Raw genomic sequence first — 20,994 nt, 5'->3', positions numbered from 1 at the left:
ACTTTTTGCTTATAACGGCTGATTGCTATTTCATGCTGTTTGATATTAACCTGGCTGCCCTTATTTCTTTCTAGCAGTCGAACATGTAGGCTGCACTTTTTCAGAGCTCTTCAATGAGTTGTTAGAGCATCTGTCTCACCTGTGGTCATTACATTTAATCTCTCCTTGCTAGAATTGTTAACACACTCCTACTGGTGGCTTGCCAAGCTTGAGAGTAGCTAGAACAGCTCCTTTGCCATGACCTGGCTGTGCTCCAAGATTTCATTTTTCGTCATTTTGTCTGACTATTTGATGCAAACTGTAGATCATAGATAATGGTGGTGAAAGAGTTCAAGTAACCAGAAGCGTAATCTTAAGAAGATGCAAGTTTCAGTTATATAATAATTTAGATGTAAACATTGCTCCGTAAAAATTTTAACTTCATTTTAAGTATGTTTCCAGTGGTCACGACATATAGCATTCCAAGGAACAAAATGACTTTTAGTATCTTCATCAATTAGTATATCATTCATGTAATTTATAGTGAATTGTTTTGGTCCCAGTTATCTTTTTGGCAGTTCTCAAAAACTTAAAATGTCACTGATGGAAGCAAACATTTCAGTGACAATAGTAAAATGATAAGAAATTGGCATGTAATCAACAGATTAACACTAAAAACATATATTTGAAAATAAATATCATATATATATATATTTTACATCTATAACATATAAATACGGAGGCAGATTTCACTCTGTTGCCCAGGCTGGAGTACAGTGGCATGATCATGGCTCACTGCAGCCTCCACCTTCCCGTGCTCAAGTGATTCTCCCACCTCAGCCTCCTGAGTATAGATATTAATATAAGTATTAATATTATGTTAATGATAATTTTACCAGATTTAAAAACACGTAATATAATTGAATCTCAGGTATTCAGTCCCCTAGTGGAATTATAATCATGAACTCATGGAAATAAGGGACTAAGAAGCAACTAGAAAAGTCCAGAAAAGATTGGTTAAATCTTAGGTGAGCAAGCCTTCTTCTACTTCCGGTGTGGCCATGAGCAAGTCACTGAGCATATCTGAGCTTAATTTCTTCATCTTTAAAATATTCTTTCATAAGGTTGTTCAAAAGATTAATGAAGTAAATGGTAAATGGTAAAGTAAATGAAGTAATTTAATTCATGAAGGGATAAAGTAAATGGTAAATATATTATAAAATATTTTAATTGTTTCTAAGGTCCAAGTTAACTATAAAATTTTGAAAAATTTTCTAAATTCTCTACAAAACCTGTAATTTTGTAGAACTTTAGTCAATTCATGATGACGACAACCCACTTTTATCCCTGTTCGAGTCCTTGGAAGATTGTCATTAGTAATCCCTTAAATCTTATTGATAAAAAATGAAGTATATTTAGTTAAGTTCTTCATCTATGAAAATTGGCCATTTATATACCTGGATATTTTGTTTTTCCCTAATAATCAGAAAATTTGTAAGCCAAATTTTTTTTTTCTTCAACAGTACTATCTGTTTTCATTTTCTTTATTAAAGACCAGCTGTAATATTTTTCCAAATATATGGAACATTTAAAATATTAGTATATGATCACATTTCTATTTGTGATAATCATTATTAATAATAGCTTCATTTACTGAGCTCTCCTTTGTGACAGACACAATGCAAAGCATTTTACATGTATTACCATATTTAATCCTCACAACAATCCTGTTGTGTATGTAAGCATGTAAGTAAGGCACAAAGTATGTGAGTAACTTTACCTAAAATCATCCTTTAAGAAAGAAAAAGAGAGGTTAAACCCAGGCATTCTGATTCCAGAGTTGAGGAACATTACATTTAAGCCATGCTACATTGCTAGCATTGTACAATCTCCTGTGTATCTGTTCATGAGTATTCCCAAAATACAACCTCTGAACACCATGATTCCTGGGAGGCTAACCTGAGGGTCTTGGATACCAATAGTAACCATATAAGTCATCCTAAAGCCTTTGAAAGTACTTTCTAATATGTTTTTGAGTTTTTCTGACATACCCTCAACCATAATTACATGGAAATCAAGTAGACCACTTTTGTTTTCACATATTCGATAGTCAGAGATAAAAAGGAAAAATAATAGCCTATTCAAGAGAGTAGTTTTCATGTATTCCCCAACCAACATAACTTGTCATTCCCCATCAGAGTGTAATCACAATGAGTAAAAGTATTTTTAAAAATTATACTACAATTTTATGTAGACATTTGCATGTGCAGGTTCTGTTTACTATAATTTACTATCTTAAGCTTGTAAATACTAGTGAATAATTATAAGCTCACTTAAATTGTTATCAGATCATCATGGAGATTTCTGCATTTGCTGAAACACATAATCAAAATTGTGCGTTGAATTAATTCAAGAGTCAGAAACTAGAAAATTTGATATAATTTAGTTTGCATAGCTAATCTTCATGGTGAAATTGCAGGGACAGACCTACAAGCTTACTCTTCACCCCGCCCCCCATGCACACATATAATGTTGAAGCAGTTTATGTCTTCAATTCTGCAAGTTTCCACTTGGTTTCCTGTCATTGTATTATCATTATCTTGAGAGAAATAACTTTTTCTCACTTGAAATGAATTTTGAGTGAAACTAAGGTTCAAGTTATCACTGCACATTAAAAAACAATTTCTTATACTTTACAAACATAGGCATAGGCATATGAGTGCATGCACACACACACACACACACACACACACACAAGCACATAAAGCAGCCTCTACATATGAATGGACTGATTTCAGAAAGTATATTTGGAAGACTTTTTTTAAGCCCCAATGATAAGTTCCCATAGGAGTAGTATTATGTTACTATTCCACCCCAAAAGCCTTTTTATCTCATATTTTCCACCACTTAACACACTGCTTTTATGGAATCATCCTTTCTCGATTTCCCCTCCAGACACAAGGGACATAATCCTCTCTATGTACTACTAATCCTAGAAAACCCTCTGCCAGTATACCCATAATAATCACACTGTTTTCAATGGTATGCATGCTATCAACCAGGACAGCTATCAAAACCAATGATATCCCTGGTTGAGGATAATCATATAGATGTTAAGAAATAACGTTTATATTTTCAAAATGATAAATACTATGGTTTACTTTTTCAAATTCTGAGCATTCAATTTTTTTAGTGTTATAGAAGTTAATAGAGTGTACACTGATGTGCAAAACTGTGAACTTTACTGAAAACAGAAAACACCACAAATTATATGCTGCTACAGATGCTCACCCAAGTTGTGTTTGATTAATTTATTATTTTCTGGTTGTCGGCATCGCCATGTAACTGGTAACAGAAAGGTACAATTTATATTAACCACTCTTTTCAAAAAATCACAATTATTAGAATTTAAAAATGGTCTGATTCAGTCATTAGTATTGAATGAAATCAGTAGTTCCATTCCTGAAAACTGGTACTTTTTGAACATTTTTCTTATTTCAATAGCTTTAGGGGTACAAGTGGGTTTTTGTTACACAGATGAATTGTATATTGGTGATGTCTAGGATTTCAGTGCACGTCACCCGGATAGTGAACATTGTACTCAATAGGTAGTTTTTCATTGATCACCCTTCTCCCACCCTTTCCCTTCTGAGTCTCCAGTGTCCATTATACCACTCTGTGTGCCTTTGCATACTCATACCTTAGTTCTTACACTTATAAGTAAGACATATGGTATTTGGTTTTGGTTGCTGAGTTACTTCACTTAGAGTAATGGTCTCTACTTCCATCCAAGTTACTGAACATTATTTCATTATTTTTGTGGCTGAGTAGTATATTCCATTAGTATATATATCCTACACATGTATACATTTTGTGTGTAGATATATATGTGTGTGCATATATATTGCACATATATATACCCCACATTTATATATATAGTATATATCATATATGTCATATATATGTTATATATTATATATCAATATATCATATGTATCCCACATTTTCTTTATCCACTTATAGGGTGATGGGCAGTTAGGTTGATTTCATATCTTTGCAGTTGTGAATTGTGGTGTAATAAACATATGAGTGCAGGTGTTTTTATGAAATAGCGTCTTCTTTTCCTTTGGGTAATCAGTAGTGGGATTACTGAATCAAATGGTAGATTTACTTTTAGTTCTTTGAGAAATCTCCATACTGTTTTTCATGGAGACTGTACTAGTTTACATTCCCAGCAGCAGTGTATGTGTTCCTTTTTCGCATCCATGCCAACATCTATTGTTTTTTGACTTTTTAATAATGACCTTTCTGGCTGGGGTAAGGTGGTATCTCATTGTGAAAAACTGATACTTGAAATGTTGGTAAAAGATATGATTTTTCTTTCTGAATGATGTCCTATTTTTAAATTTATTTACTTTGCAAGTAATTACTCTTAGTCGATAGGTCTTCATTTTATTCAGCTGGGGCTGCTATAACAAAATACCATAGACTCAGTGCCTTAAACAACAGACTATTGCTCTCAGTTTTGGAGGCTAGGAAGTTCGAAGTCAAGGTGCTGATAAATTTGGTTCCTTGTGGAGGCCTTCACCGTGGCTTGAAGACAGCTTCCTCCCTGTGTCCCCACATGGTGGAGAGAGAGAGAAGTCTACTCTTTTTCCCTTTTTATCTCTCTTTCTTCCTGTAAAGACACTAATCCCATCATGGATGTTCCACTCATAACCTCCTCTAAACCTAATTACCTCCCACAGGCTCTACCTTCAAATCATGCTGGGGGCTGGTGCTTCAATATTTGAATTTTGTGGGGACATATTCAGTCCACAACAGTCTCTAATTAAAGAATGTGCATAAGTTTCATACACATGGTGTTTTAAATTTTTTAAATTGGAATGCTGGAAAAGTCAAACACTCTCCAATTTACTACGGTCCCCGATGCTCCTTGCCAGCTTGCTCCTTGCCAGATCATCTTCATGGTGTTGTCTAGCAAAGTTCTGTGGGTATTTGAATTTTAGACCATTTAACTTGTAAACATTTATCAAACTTTTGGTATTAAAATACTCCTTTGATTCTCTCTTATAGGATGGAGAACCTAATAAGGGGAAGGAACCCCCCACAATACCAGAGAAGTCCTTGTAAAGAAGTTCGTGCAGCACTTCGGAAAAGGCCTGAAGAGGAGTGTAAGTATGTTTAATAGGATTAACTGTGTTCTAGATGTTCTAGATAGATTTTGGTGAGTAGCATAGTAAAATGAAATGAGTGACCTTTAAATGGTTAGTCAAGTAATAGAATATTTGTTGAGTTGAGTTGGTCTTTTAAAATAACTTACCATATGTTACCTGAATGTAAGTGCTTACTTAGAACATTGCTTTCTTAAGGATAGTTCTCTGGTACTTCAAGATGTTCTACTGATAATCAAGTTCCCTGTTCAAATGAGATGGGAAAAGGCTGTACAGTCTGACAAATCTTCCATAGATATTTATACCATGCATGGTAATGGTTCTGAGACGTCCTGAAGTAAAGAAACTTTTGAAATGTATCTAAAATCAACACTTTCCAGTTTCCATTTAGCCACGGGCTCTTTTAACATTTTTTTTTTTTTTTTGACCGAGAACTTTTTAAAACCACTCCTTTAGATAAAATAATAGATACCTGCCAGTAAATGTAAACCTGTTTGCCAAATGGAAACATTTGATTTAATTGAATTTAGTAAAATGTTCTGAAAGATAGATACCATGAATCCCAGTATAAAGTCACATTAGTTCATCCTCAAATTATTAAATATTAGAATATGCCATTGGCTGTAGGGATTTTATTTATTTATTTTCTGTAGCCTGTAGTAGATTGTTGGAGACTCTTGACATAATATTCACATTTTGAGTTTATAAAATGATTCATAATACTATGTTTCCTCATGGTATTTGCATATAATTATTTTCAGGGAACTAAATCACATTTCATTATGATAAAAATTTATCAGAATTTTGCCCTTTTACAGGAACTTACATTTTACAAGGATAAAGCTAATGTAGTGGATTCACTGAATTATACAGTCAAGTAGAATTTTAAGATTATAGTGGCATTTTCAAATTAGTTTGAAGTATACTGCTCTGGGTAAAGACCAACTACATTAAAGCAGGGCACACTTATGGCAAATGAAGTGTTCTTGTTTTGTTTATTATAAAGTTAATAGATAACCTTACTGAGCTGACATATATGTCATTCAGTAATGTTTTAGCCTTCTTTAACCTGGTAGATTTATGGCTTATAACACCACGAACAATATTTAACTAAAACTAAAACTTGAAACTAAAGATAGAGTTCATGGGCATTTATAACATGCAGACTCTTGCATGAAAGTATTACGTATTTCTGCTGGGCTTATAGAAAAACTTTGGGGTTTCTTCTCTATGCTTCAAGGAGACCGTCAGTTTAGTCTCTGGTACAGTTCTGTAGATACTTAAATAAAACTTAAAAGGGATATTTGTAGGTATGTTTGCAAACGATTATCACAGAGTTGCCATTTAACATAAACAAAGTGATATTTCAGGGCTCTTGTACTGAGTTGGTCTAAGCCAGGGGTTGGCCAATATGGTTTGTTGATGAAACTCAGCCTGACACCTTTTTTGTAAGTACAATTTTATTGAAACACAGCCATCATTTATTCATTGTGTATTATGCACAACTGATTTTGCACTACAAAGGAATAGTTGAGTAGTTGTGACAAGAGACCGTATGGCCCCCAAAACCAAAAAAATATTTACCTGGGTCTTTATGGAAAATCTTTTTGAACCCTGGTCTGGGCCAGTGGTTCTCAAATTGTGATCTCCAGGCTATGAGCAGCAGTAGAAGCATCTGGGAACTTGTTAAAAATGTAAATTCTAGTGCTACAAGCCACACCTACTGAATCAGAAACTCTTAGAGCGGGGCCTGGTGACCTGTATTTTAAGAAGCTCTGCAGGAGATTCTGATGCAAGCTCAAGCTTGAAAACTACTAGCCTAGGTAAAATAATTGACATCAGATGATACTAAATCGTTATCTATACAAAAGAGGAATAATCATTGGTATAGTTCATAATCAAGTTTTATTGTTCTCTAATGTAAAGTACTTCTCTAATGTAAAGTAGTATGTTAAGCTACCTAGTATGTGCTTAGCAAGGTACATGATATAACCGACACTTGTGTTATAAGTTCTTACCAATTGGATCGTGACAGTCAGGGAAGTCTTTGAAGTGTCACCAAGGAAATTCAGCTGGAGTACGTTATTGAACATGGAAAAATGTACTGAAAAATGCAAAATCTATGCAATTGTTTTCTTTTCCATAGAGGTCTTTATTTTCCCTTGTTAGTGCAGTGAGCAGTTCCTCTTGCTTTGTGACAGACTAGTGTGAATTCCATGAGAAAAATAAAAGCCACAATTTTTTTTTGTAATGGAAGCAACATATCATGGTAGTGAAAACTATTAATGTTAGAGACACACAAAAGGATTTATTCTCTAATATGACACTTAATTTGACCAGATGCAGGACCATGAATAGACAGTTATTTTAAATATAAAATTCAGTTTATTTATCTGAAGAAAATGAGGATATGCTAGAGCCTACTTAATGTAATTATTTTAAGAATGAAGGGAGATATTTATATTAAGTAGTTGGTACAGAACCTGGGATGAAGCGCGTTTTCTTTTCTCTCTTCTCTTTTTCTGTCTCTTTCTTTAATTGTTATTATTGTTCTCTTATTTCAAACTAAACATTTGTTTGAGGATAATAAGGCAGTTTTTTGAGATCAGGAATGCAAATGCACAGATATTACCACACTGTTTTTAGACACAATCATGCATGGAGAAGAAGAGGTTCTAAGTAAATATAATAAAGCTGAAATTCTTGCAGCAATGTTCGATGGTAATTCATGTTTGATATTAGTTTAACACAATGGCCTACTTGTTTTTCTGGGATTCTACAGATTCAGTATAGATCTACACCAAGATTTGTTGGTCAAATCCCACACAAGGTTTCCACCTTTGAAAACTATCATAGAAAGTCAAATCAAAGCTTTTCTGCACTAAGAATTGAAAGGAATAAGGAAACGTGGTTCAGACCATAGGATCCTCCAGAGTAAGGAAATCACTGTTTCATTTGGAGATATTGTATACAGGAAGGTTTTGCTAAATAGCATACTTTGTATTGTTTTCTTTTATAATTCTCTATCCCACTTTACAATATTTGCAATGTTAAAATCAACATAAGGTCACCAGATGTAGATCTTAGTTATTTAATGTAAATTATACCTACCTATGCTGCATCTGATTATTATTATTAATAGATTATTGTGGAAGACAGATTTTTAAACATGTTTAAGTTATTCTCCATTAAAATACAAAATAAAAACTTTGTTCTCAAAGCCACAGCCCCTTTCAGCTACAGCCCTACACTCTTGTTTTCTGTTCAGGAAAATCTCTTGATTTATCTAAGAGTTATCTATACTCGCTCCATTTACTTGCCTCCCACTCACTCCTGCAAACCAGTCCAGTCTGGTTCCTGTCCAGTCACTCTACTGAAACAGCTTTTGTTCAGAGAGCATCAATAAATTTTTTATGTTGCTCTAATAGTTTTCTATTGCTATGTAACAAATTAGCACAGACTTCTGTCTTAAAACAACATCATTTATCATCTCACATTTTCTGAAGGTCAGGAGTCCAGAGTTCGCTGCTTCAGGTATCACCAGGTTGAAGTCTTATCAAAAGCTCAATTGGGGAAATAATTCACTTCTGAACTCATTTAGGCTGTTGGCAGCATTTGTTTCCTTGTGGTGGTATGACAGTCCCAGTTTTTTGTTGGCTGCCAGCTGAAGTCACTTTTAGGTTCTAGGGGCCTTCAGAAGCTCCTTGCTGTATGGACATTCTAAATTAGCCCATTTACTCCCTATTCTCAGGGAGAATTACCTGTCTCTCTTTTAAGTACTTTCACCTGATTAAGTCAGGCACACCTAAGATAATTTCAGTTTTGATTAACTCAAAATGTGGGATCATAATTACACCATTGCCTTTGCCATATTTTATTGTCCAGAAGAAAGTGATAGGTCCAGCTTATATCCAAAGAGAGGGGATTATACAGGGTTCAAGCATCAAGGAGTATGTTGATGATCATGGGGCCATCTTAGAAGTTAAGCTATCATTTGCTAATCCATCAAGCATTGTTTTCAATGCTCACCTTACTTGACGTTTTAGCAGGGATCAATACTGTTGATCATTTTGTCCTTTTGAAAAATGCAATGCTCTGAATATTACTATCCCTCCAAACTGTGTATGTTAAAACCCAATTGATGTTATATCATGAGATAGACTTTTTGGAGGTAATCTATGATAAGGCACCATCTATAAATCAGAAAGTGGGACTTACCACGTATCAAATCTGCCAACATCTTGATCTTGGATTTCCCAGCTTCCAGAACTGTGAGAAATAAATTTTTGTTGTTAATAAGTTACCTAGTTCATGGAATTTCATTATGGCAGCATGAATAGGCTGAGACAGAGATCATCTAATGCTTTGGCTACCATAATAGAATACTTTTCTGATTTTTCTATAGTCCCTCTGGTTACTCTTTTGCATGCTAAACTTTCTCTTTACAGCCATTATATATTAGAACTTTGGAAGATAGTTTGAAATCTTCTTTTTTGTCCCAAATACACTTCCTCCACAAACAATGTCATTACATACAGTGTTAGTTATTCTTATAATCGGATGACTCACAAATTGATGTATCCAGACCAAACCTTTCTCTGTTCATCCCAGTATGCACTTGACACATTCTTGAATGTTTCAACAATGCAACAAACTCAACAAATCCAAAACCAAATCTATGATATTTCAAAGCCTGAGCTTCTCCCAGTGTTTTCTGTCTGAATGTGTGATGCTGTTAACCATCTAGGTTCAAAGTTAATAAACCTAGGAGTCGTCTTCCATACATTTCTTCCCCTTTTCTCTCCTATGTTCACTCTAATTTCAGGGCCTCACAACTTGACCTCCTACGTATGTTTTGAATCTGTTCACAAATCACCTTTGCAAATATTCTGTGTAAGATTCTACCAAATGCTTCCCTAAGTGGCTTTCCTACATACTGTTAGAAAAACCTCTTTATCTTAAAATAACCCTATGTTTTTCCATTGCTCATTCAAGAAAGACAATAGCCATACTGTGGATTTGAAGATTTTGCAGAATCTAGCCCCTACCCGCCCAATCAGCCTCATCTCATACTCTATCCTGTGCTCTTTGTGCTTCAACCAAACTGACTTTCTTATAATTATTGATCATACTCAGTGATAAGAGAAAAAATATATATTTTGAAATAATATAGATCGAGAGGGAAGAAGTTAACCTGGAAAGGAAGAGTTTTCCTTCAAAAAAGAATAAATGAAGAAACTAGAAGAAAAATTAAAGAGATTAAATTTTCAATAGTCACAAGAAATACTCTAAGAAATGCCTGCAAAATAAGCAATGTGGAAAAAATTTTTTTAGAGAAAAGAAAAAGAAAAATGAACATTATTGAGCAGGGAATTATATGAAAAAAAAAAAAAAACCTAAACATGAAGATCACAATTAAAATCTTTACTGGAGTCAATAGAAGAATTTGCATGTAAAAATATCAGAAATTGGAACAATTGGAACTGGAAACACTCCATGAATACAAAGGAAAGATGATGAAATAATAAATAATGATGGGAAATAATTACATGTAGAAAAAATGGAGAACGAACATCCAACCTAAGAAGTATAAATTGTCTTAAAGGAATCAGAACAATTCAAACAAAAATGATAAAAGATTTAATGTAATGTACTTTCCGAAGTTATTAAAATATCTGATTGCATATTAAAATGTTTTCTGATGTACTGTATAAAAATCAGTTATATAAGATCCATACCCAGATACGTACAGATATTTTAGAATTATAGTATCAACTCTCTGAGCAGCAAGAACTCCCTCTTATTCACTATATGAATAACACATGACATATTGTCTGGCAGTCAGTAGGTGTTCAACAGATATTATAGAATGAATGAGAATGAGTGAAGGCATTAATTACTTAACTTCAAAAATGAAAATTCACAAGAATCTGCCAGAAATAAAGAGATGAGTAGGAGAGATAAAAAGAAAAGAAGGAGTAAAAAGAAGGAGTAAAACGAAGGAAAGAAAGGTATGAAGAAAGAAAAAGAGAAAGGGAGAAAAAGAGAGTTGGAAGGAAGATGAAAGAAAGGGAGGGAAGGCCAAGCTTTTGATTCTGTAACAGATGGTATAGATTCACCTTTCCTGATCCTCAATTCTAAATGAAACTAAACACTCTGGAAAAATTCTTCAACAGACCATTTTAAAAGGACTCTGAAAGCTTCAAAGAAGAAGGCAAACTGACTGGGACATCAGGACTTAAAGAAAGACATCATGATATGCTTCTTGCATTTTCTTTTTATCTCCTATATATCCCTGGACTGCATACCAGAGAGACTTGCAATCTGCTACTGTCAACAGGCATGAAGAGAAGAAGGAAAAAAAAAAAAAAAAAAAAAGCGAATCCTACTCTCTCAGTCCAGAGGACCAAGAGAGAGAAAAACAACAGAAGTTTGGAAGAGAGCCACCAATATCTTATTCTATAGTCCTGATCGACAGGCAGTTCAATTCACCTGCAGAAACAGAACAGTAAGGCCGCAGGCCATCCCTGCTCTGCTCTCCCTGGTGGGCAGATCTATCTGGTAGTAATGGTGGCAGCAGTAAAGCCCTGTGTTTTCCTATCTTTCACCCAATGTCATAAAGAGACACAGGCCCAGTGGCTTTTGTGCCTTCCCAGAGATTTACCTAGGAATATTAGGGAACCCAGAGCAGCACTTTTAAGTCTAGCAGATGACACCAGCAGAGTTTTAGCAGAAGCCCCAACAGTGCCGGAAGAATGAAGCAGACCAGATCAGCATTAGCATTATAAAAAATCAGAACACTAACTGCCATTGGAACTAAAGCCCACAAAATTAGTCCAAACCCTATAAGCTAAACCTAAACAGGATACATACCTGCTAAAATAAAAGATTTCAATAGGATTAAAAGTCTACTAACATAATAATCAAAATATTCAAAACGCAATTGAATGTAACTCATCATACCATGAACCAGAAAAACCACAATCTGAGAAAAGACATTCCACTAACCCCAATACTAAGACAAATTAGATAATGGAATTTCTGAGAAGGAAATTGAAGCATCCATCATAAGAATGCTTCAGGAGACAATCACATAATCTCTTGAAACAAGTCAAGAAAAACAGAAAATCTCAGGGAAAAAAAAGAACTTATAAAAAAGAACCAAATGGAAATTATGTAACTGAAAACCAAAATTACCAAAATTACCAAATAAAAATACCACTTAATGGACTCAATAGTAGAGTGAAAATTACAGAAAATAGATTAAACAAATATGTAGATTAGTGGAATTTACTCAATCTGAACAACAAAGAGAATATATACTAAACAAAAATGGACAGAACCTCAGGGATTTGTGGAAAAATAAAATATATAATATTTGTATCATCAGAATCCCAGGAGAGGAAAGGAGTATGGGACAGAAAAAAGTATTTAAGAAGTAATGGTTGCTTCTAAAAGTTGACAAAAGACATAAATCTAGATATTCAAGAAGCTGGGTCAACTCCAAAGAAGATAAACCAAAAAAAAAAAAAAAAAAAAAATCCACAACAGGACATTTCATAATTAAATTTGTGAGAACCAAAGATAAAGAAAAATCTTAAAAACAACCAGAGTGCAATAATACACTACATATAAAGGAGCAGAAATAACACATTACATATAAAGGAACATCAATTAAAATGACAGTATATTTTCATCTGAAACCACAAAGGCCAAAAGGAAATGACACACAAGATTTTCCAGTATTATAAGAATTGTCAACTCTGAATCCTATATCCAATTAAACCATCCTTCAGCAATCAAGGAGAAATAAAACTACTCTCAGAAGAAGGAAAACTGAGAGAATTTGTTGCTAACAAACCTTCCCCAAAACAATGGCTACACAGAACTCTCCAAACACAAAGAAAAAGTTTAACAAAAGAAGACTTGTACCTTCAGGAAGTAAAGAACAGTAGAATGAATCAAAATAGAAGTATGAATAATAGAATTTTCTTTACCTTATGTTTCATGGTTGAAGCAAAAACTATAATACCATCTGATATGGTGCACATGTATGTAGATGAAATAATTAAGTCAATTAATATTTAAAAAGTGGAAAGGGTAAAGGGACCTAAATTGATATAAGGTTTCTCTACTTCACTTGAAATTGTATCACACTGATACCAGTAGACTGTGATAAGTTACATATGTATATTGTAATATCTAGAGCAACCACTAAGAAGACTACAAAATAATAAACTCAAATACATTTTAGGTAAATCAAAAGTGAACTAAATATATTCATGTAACCTAGAGGATGTGAAGGAAAAAGAAACGTAGAAACAAGAAACCAAGAGAACAGAACAGAAAACAAATAATAAAATTAGATGTATTACACTTAAGTCCTAATACATCAATAATTACATTAATTGTAAATGGTGTAAACACTGTGGTTAAAAGACAAAGCTTGTCTGATTGGATAAAAAAAAAAGACCAACTATATGTTGCTTATAAAAATGTCCTTTAGATGCAAAAATACAAAAAGGTTAAATATAAAGGGATGGAAAAAGAAATACCATCCTAAATTATTTAAATGAAAGCTAGAGTGACTATATTAATATCAGGATAAAAGTAACTTCAGAGCAAAACATTACAAGGGAAAAAGAAGGTTAGTTCATCAAGAGGACTTAACAATCATGAAATTATATGTATTCAAATTAATTTTACAAAATTTGTATTTTCTTAAACTTTGTTTCATTAGCTTTGCTGTATCTTTTTATTTATTTATCTTTTACTTAGTCCAACTTAGTTGTCAATAGCAAATAAATTCTTGTTAGCAAAGTTGTGAATGCTGTCTGCTTAAAAAAAGAAACTTATTTTAGGCCAGGCCTGTTGGCTCCCACCTGTAATCCCAGCACTTCGGCAGGCTGAGGAGAGTGAATCACCAGAGGTTGGGAATTCGACACCAGTCTGGCCAAGATGGTGAAACCCAATATCTACAAAAATACAAAAATATTAGCTGGGCATGGTGGCACATGCCTGTAGTCCCAGCTACTCAGGAGGCTGAGGCAGGAGAATTGCTTGAGCCTGGAAGGCGGAGGTTGCAGTGAGCCGAGATCACACCACTGCACTCCAACCTAGTCTACAAAGCAAGACTCCATCTCAAAAAAAAAAAAAAAGAAAAAGAAAAAAAAAGAGAAATTATTATTTTTATAGAGAAATATTTATGACGGTGTAGTTTTTTTTCTGAAATCAACCTGAGTCAATATTATGTACACTAAAAATACATGATGCCTGTCTATTGAGTTTTTGAATAATAACAGAAATTCATTGAAGGGTTTTGGTCCTTTATTTTACCCTTCTAACAGGATTTCTTTAATATTAGCAAGAGATAACACTTCAAATTATTTTGTGTTTATATAACTGAATGTTACCCTTTCAGATGTGAAAATATTCTAATATTAACCAGCTTGGTAAAAATCACTATGATTCGTGACATTCCTACCTTCATAGTAGAAGCCATTGAATATGATTTAGGCTTTTCCTAATAACTCAAGGATGGTTTTATAATCTGCCATTATTATAAAGTGTGATAATGGAATTCTGTCTGTTTGCTTCCCTACATATCAAGTTGTCAGCTGTCACTTTTACTGTGACTGTTCTTGCTTTTTAACTACCTCTTCTTTTGACATTCTGTTTTCCATTTTAGTTTCCTCCTTCAAGAACTAAGAAGTCTGACAAACCATTTTTGTTAAGAATTGTATATTAAACATGTGTCAATGAAGCGGGCATTGAGAATTAATCAAGCTTCAGATGCTTTATGGTAAATTGGGTAAAAGAAGTAAGGAACATTAGTGCAATGTAAGGAGTAGAGTTCATTTGTTGAATAGATCCTGGAGCCACCCCTTTTCCAGTTGACTTCACCTCAAGTCTGTGCTGGGTCCCCAGATACTGGTGTTCTTTATCAGTTCCTTTTTTGTAAACCATGTCCCAGGGACCCAACTATGATGTTAATGACCTGGTGCTACTGTGGTCAGGAGCTTATGCAACAGGGGGTGGGGGAAAATCTCATATCTACTAAAGAAATTTGATGGTTTGCATAACTGGAAGTTTAGAAATAAGACAGGCTTCAGAACTTCACCATTCTCTGGGTGTCAGCTTTATTCTTGGGCTGGCAGCAATGTTCTGCAGTTATAACCCTCATGCATGTGCATGAACATTTGCAGAGGAAGAAATGCTGTCTCTTTCTTGGACTCTTTTTATGTTTAAAAAAAAAAAAAAAAAAAACCTTGTAAAAGCCTTAGGAAAATACTCACTATTTTATCATTTTATTGGCCTAAATGGGGTTACATCCCCATTCATGACATGAGCATTACTGTACACCAGGAGAATGCTATGTACTCATTGGCCTCACCCTATTGTACTGAACCAATCACTTTCAAGAGCTGGTTTAATATTAGAAGCAATCTCAGATTTTGTATTGGCTATTTGGCTTAGCATAAGTAATGGAGCAGGTAAGATTACTCAACACTATATCCCTTATTTTGCATATACTACATATTTGTCTATACATACTCAACTATCCCAAAATATTTTATGGTTGCGAATGGGAGCAAAGGATAGAGGAGGTGGTACTTGGGATGTCAGGAATCAGGGCACTAACGTCATGGTGACTTCCAGGCACCTATATATCATTCAGTTCCCTCTTTTTCTATTTGAGCCCTGTAGTTTGTGAGCAGTTTACATTGCCATCATCTTCAGTTTCTCCTTTAAATTCCTTAATCCAATGTCTTTCCATTTTAAAACCAGACTCACTTCCCCTATGTCTCTCACACTCTATGGCCAGCCCTTCTTCCTTTCAACTTTAAGCAGATGTTAGTCAGATTTTACAGAAAGGACTGCAGGAGCTCAGAAAGGTTCAGTAATTTATGCAATGTCACATAGCTAGTAAGTGCTGAAGCTGAGATATAAACCTAAGTTTTACTCTAAAAACTGTCTTAGTCCTACTGTTTTATGCTATCTGCCTATACCATGCTATATCCTCATTTTCCCTCTCTGGAATTCATCTTCTGCTTAGCCCCTAAATTTTTAAAATGTAAAATATCATACCTACAAAGAAATGCATATAACGTGTATGTATACTTTCACAAATTACAAATTAATATTCATGCTGCAATATCAGAGACACTAAACTAAACATTCCTACCCAGCTCTGTTTATCTCTAGTCAGGTGCATTCATTCCAGTCTTCCCCACTCCTCACTGCTTAGGTTCATCATTAAGGTGACTATTACTAAGTTTTACAACAAAGCTGAAAGAATACCATATATGATTTTAGTACAAAGGGGCTCAAGAGAAACAAGTGGTTAGTGATTTCTCATTATCTCTAATAGTAAGCTAGAAAATCCTATTACATATTATGCTTCTATTAATATCTTGGGTTGCAGTTAAACAGTGTCATAACAATAATTTTAAAAAGTGAAGTTGTACTCAGTTGAATTTTATCTGCACATCCAAAATTAATACAGTTGACTATTTTAGCATAATATAAAAATAAGATTAAAGGATTATATCAAATTAGATTCACAGCCTGAATATTCTTAGACCTTCAGAAAACTGAAATCAAGTTAATGCAAATTTGGTACCAAGTTGAAGTATTTTAGGTATATTTAGATGGTTTTTTCATTCAAACTTCAGGCAAATAACTTACCAAAAGTACATCATAAGCTCTTCTATGGAAGGTCCATAGCTTTGCTCCAGCCTCCATAGTTATTTTTGCAGCCAAACCTTTCCTGAGATGGTACATAGGATATAATTTTTTAAAAGATCCATTGCCACTTATTTTCCTAGCACCTATGGCTTAGCAAATCAGTCATTTGTGTTAGCACTTGAGCTCCCACTGGGCTTTTTAAAAAATGCAGATGTCTGTGAGGAGTAACTGTAGTCAAGTCATAAAACTCTTCAACGTGAAAGTGTTTTCAGATCAATGGCCTCAATAACTAGAAGGAATCGGACAGCAAGAGATCTTTGGATATTTGGAAAGAAGTAGGAAAAAGTCCGAAAAATATTTAAGTGAGGGATTTGAAAAGCAAATCCTTCACTTAACTACTACATATTTTTGACAAAGGTTAGTTTCGTTATCTGATGAAGGAATATTTTTGAAAAAAATGTCAGCCCTTTTTACACCCTTCCTCTCATATTAGTAGTAACTGTCTTGTTATTAATTCCTTCCTTATGAAAGCTTCCCTGATGCCTCTCCTCCTCTTCTTGGTAGAGGTCAGAACTGTTAAAGGACCAACAGGTTCATATGCCCACTATGCAATAACACACCAGTTACACTGAGGCAGCTGGATTTGCCCCAGAGAAAGAGTTAATCGCACAGCAGAGGACCAAGTGCGGAGATGAAGGAGACCCTCAAATCCATTTCCCCATCCTGAAGTTCTGGGCTGGGTTTTTTAAGGGAATCATAGAGGATAAGGGGCTGGAATATTGGGGTTGTTGGTTGGCTGAGGTAAAGAGAATGAAATCATCAATACATGGAAGCCCATTCTTTGGTGAGTCAGTTTGTTGTGGGGTCTTTCAGACCAGCTTGTGTTAGCAGGGTCCTTCAGAGCAGCTGATACCAGCAGTTTTACTAGTATGCAGGACCTGAAAGAATATTTCAAAGGGAAAACAATGTTTCATAATGTTCAGGAAGTTATCTATAGAGCAGCTAAGGGGAAATAATCTTGTAACAGGGTCTGGGTGATTCTAAGGTAATAGTCCCCAAACAACCCCGAGGAAGCAGGTCAAAGGGCAAGCTGGCCTCCTGTTTAACATTGAATGGGCTGAAAGTTTGGTTTATTTTTGTTTCTTGTTTCTTTTTCTTTTTTTTTTTTATTTTTATTTTTTTATTATACTTTAAGTTCTAGGGTACATGTGCATAACGTGCAGGTTTGTTACATATGTATACCTGTGCCATGTTGGTGTGCTGCACCCATCAACTCGTCAGCACCCATCAATTCATCATTTATATCAGGTATAACTCCCCAGTGCAATCCCTCCCCCCTCCCCCCTCCCCATGATAGGCCCTAGTGTGTGATGTTCCCCTTCCTGAGTCCAAGTGAACTCATTGTTTGGTTCCCACCTATGAGTGAGAACATGCGGTGTTTGGTTTTCTCTTCTTGTGATAGTTTGCTAAGAATGATGGTTTCCAGCTGCATCCATGTCCCTACAAAGGACGCAAACTCATCCTTTTTTATGGCTGCATAGTATTCCATGGTGTATATGTGCCACATTTTCTTAATCCAGTCTGTCACCGATGGACATTTGGGTTGATTCCAAGTCTTTGCTATTGTGAATAGTGCCGCAATAAACATACGTGTGCATGTGTCTTTGTAGTAGCATAATTTATAATCCTTTGGGTATATACCCAGTAGTGGGATGGCTGGGTCATATGGTACTTCTAGTTCTAGATCCTTGAGGAATTGCCATACTGTTTTCCATAATGGTTGAACTAGTTTACAATCCCACCAACAGTGTAAAAGTGTTCCTATTTCTCCACATCCTCTCCAACACCTGTTGTTTCCTGATTTTTTAATGATTGCCATTCTAACTGGTGTGAGATGGTATCTCATTGTGGTTTTGATTTGCATTTCTCTGATGGCGAGTGATGACGAGCATTTTTTCATGTGTCTGTTGGCTGTATGAATGTCTTCTTTTGAGAAATGTCTGTTCATATCCTTTCCTGTTTCTTGTTTCTCCCCTCGCTTCTTACCTGAATAATTTTATGAAGTTTGTAGAGATGGTTTCAGGACCTCCCTTCTGTCTGTTCCTGAAGCATTACAAAAAGATTATTATTGTAGCACTCATGTAATTGTATTTTATCTCATTGTCTGCATGTCTATTTCTTCCCCAGTGAGTTGTAAATTGCTTAAGGGCAAACAGACACATCCTATCTATCACTAACATTAAGCACAGCATTTGGTATGCAGTCATCACTCTAATAAAGTTTGAAAACATAAAAAAGAATGAATTATAAAAGATACAACTTGGCCAGGCACAGTGGCTGACCCCTGTAATCCTAATGCTTTGGGAGGCTGAGCCAGGTGGATCGCTTAAGCTCAGGAGCTTGAGATCAGCCGGAGCAACATAGCGAAACTCTGTCTTTACAAAAAGAACAAAAATTAGCCAGGAGTGGTGGCACATGCCTGTAGTCCCAGCTACTCAGGAGGCTGAGGTGGGTGGATTGCTTGAGCCTGGGAGGTCGAGGCTGCAGTGAGCTGTGATTACCCTGCTGCACTCCAGCCTGGGCAACAGAGGGAGACTCTGTCTCAAAAAAAAAGAAAAAAAGAAAAGAAAGAAAGACATAAAGAAAAAAAAGAAAAGAAACTACTTGATTTAAGTCACCGTAGTTGTAGTTGAAAGTACAGTTGGAGTTTAAAGGCATCTGATAGATAATTTTCATATTGCAAAACAATTTTGAAACCAATTAAAATATTAACAAGATATCATGCATTATTTTTAAATGATAAAGATCCTGATAATGGTTGATCTTTATTATTTATAAAGGCTAGATTGAAGAACACAGTTGGGATTTTTGGCAACCATGGGGTTTTTTCATAATATACTCTAGAAATGGGCATATCTATCCACCTAAACACAGCAGTACAAAAAACCACAGGGCTTCTTTTTGGGGGAACTCCTCCTACAAAACTTACAGCAGTGAGGAGCAGATTCATGTAGTGTATCTTACTTGAAGCAGCTCCATCTCAAAGAAAGATGGAACAAGGCACTGGGCTACTTATGCCCAGTTCTCCTCCAAAGTTTATTAACTGGGTAAATCACCTCACTTTCTAACCAAGGTTAGAAATGATATAAGATGTCAAGAGTATTGGGGAAATCCCTCCACACAGAAAATAGATGAGTGCATGATAAGCATCTCATTTCTAATGTTCCCTAAAATCTTTATCGCTTAAGCCATTAGGCTTAAATATTAAGCCTTTAGACAGCTAGAGGGGCATTTATTAGGGCAGCCTTTACCCAGATATCAATCCATACTTTTTCATAGGTCCTTCTGAGATTACTGGGAGCAGAGAGGAGCAGCAATGTGGATTTAACTCCAAGACCATTCTAAACCAAGGCCTTGACACTTTATATTCTACTGTCATCTCAAATTGTGTCTTACATTGTTCTCGAAGCTTCCAAAATATGATGATCAAATTACACTAATTTATTCAACAAATATTGACTTAATGTCAACTGTATGGCTCTCCCTCTTGTGTGCTTGTAATACACAGCATGTTGGATAATTTTATGTGTAAACTTGACTGGGCCACAGTATGCACAGATCTGGTTAAACATTATTTCCAGGTGTGTCTATGAGAATGTTCTCAGAAAAAAAAAAAAACAGTATATAAGTTGGTGGCCCTCCCTAATGTGGGCTCTCCCTAAAGCAGGCAGCCCTCCCTAATGTTGGTGGGGACCATCCAATCCATGAGGACGTGAATAGAACAAAAATGTGACTCTGCTCACTGCTGGAACTGGGACATCAATCTTCTCCTGCCTTTGGTGCTCCTGGTTTTCAGGCTTGCAGACATGGACAGGAGTCTACACTGTTGGGTCCGTGTCTCACATGCCTTCAAACTACATCACTGGCTTTCCTGGGTCTTCAGCTTATGAACAGCAGATTATAGAACTTTCCTGGGTCTCCAGCTTATGCACCTCCATAATTGCATGAACCAGTTCCTTACAATGAATCTCATTGACCCTTCCCTATATAAATTGATAGATTAGATATAGATATAGATGATATAGATATAGACATCTGTATATCCCGTACAATATTTGGGCTCATTTCTACTAAAAAAATTCATTGCCTATCT

The 20,994-nt window shown here is 35.2% G+C and overlaps 1 protein-coding gene across 5 annotated transcripts in view; it reads left to right on the top strand.

Annotated features, from left to right (window-relative positions):
- The window catches only part of LRRC7 (leucine rich repeat containing 7), a 544,610-nt gene that overhangs the window by 106,558 nt on the left and 417,058 nt on the right, over window positions 1–20,994 (top strand). For all 5 annotated transcript variants that reach the window (XM_031935208.1, XM_026454139.2, XM_031935212.1 and 2 more), the window contains exon 2: window positions 5,056–5,153. In XM_031935208.1, coding sequence (XP_031791068.1) covers window positions 5,056–5,153 — 98 coding nt within the window. The remainder of the gene's footprint in view (window positions 1–5,055; window positions 5,154–20,994) is intronic.

The sequence above is a fragment of the Piliocolobus tephrosceles genome, chromosome 1 (genome assembly GCF_002776525.5).
Source record: "Piliocolobus tephrosceles isolate RC106 chromosome 1, ASM277652v3, whole genome shotgun sequence".
NCBI classification, from domain to species: Eukaryota; Metazoa; Chordata; class Mammalia; order Primates; family Cercopithecidae; genus Piliocolobus; species Piliocolobus tephrosceles.
Note: the sequence above shows the minus strand (reverse complement) of the source record. Positions and strands in the feature narration are given on the sequence as shown.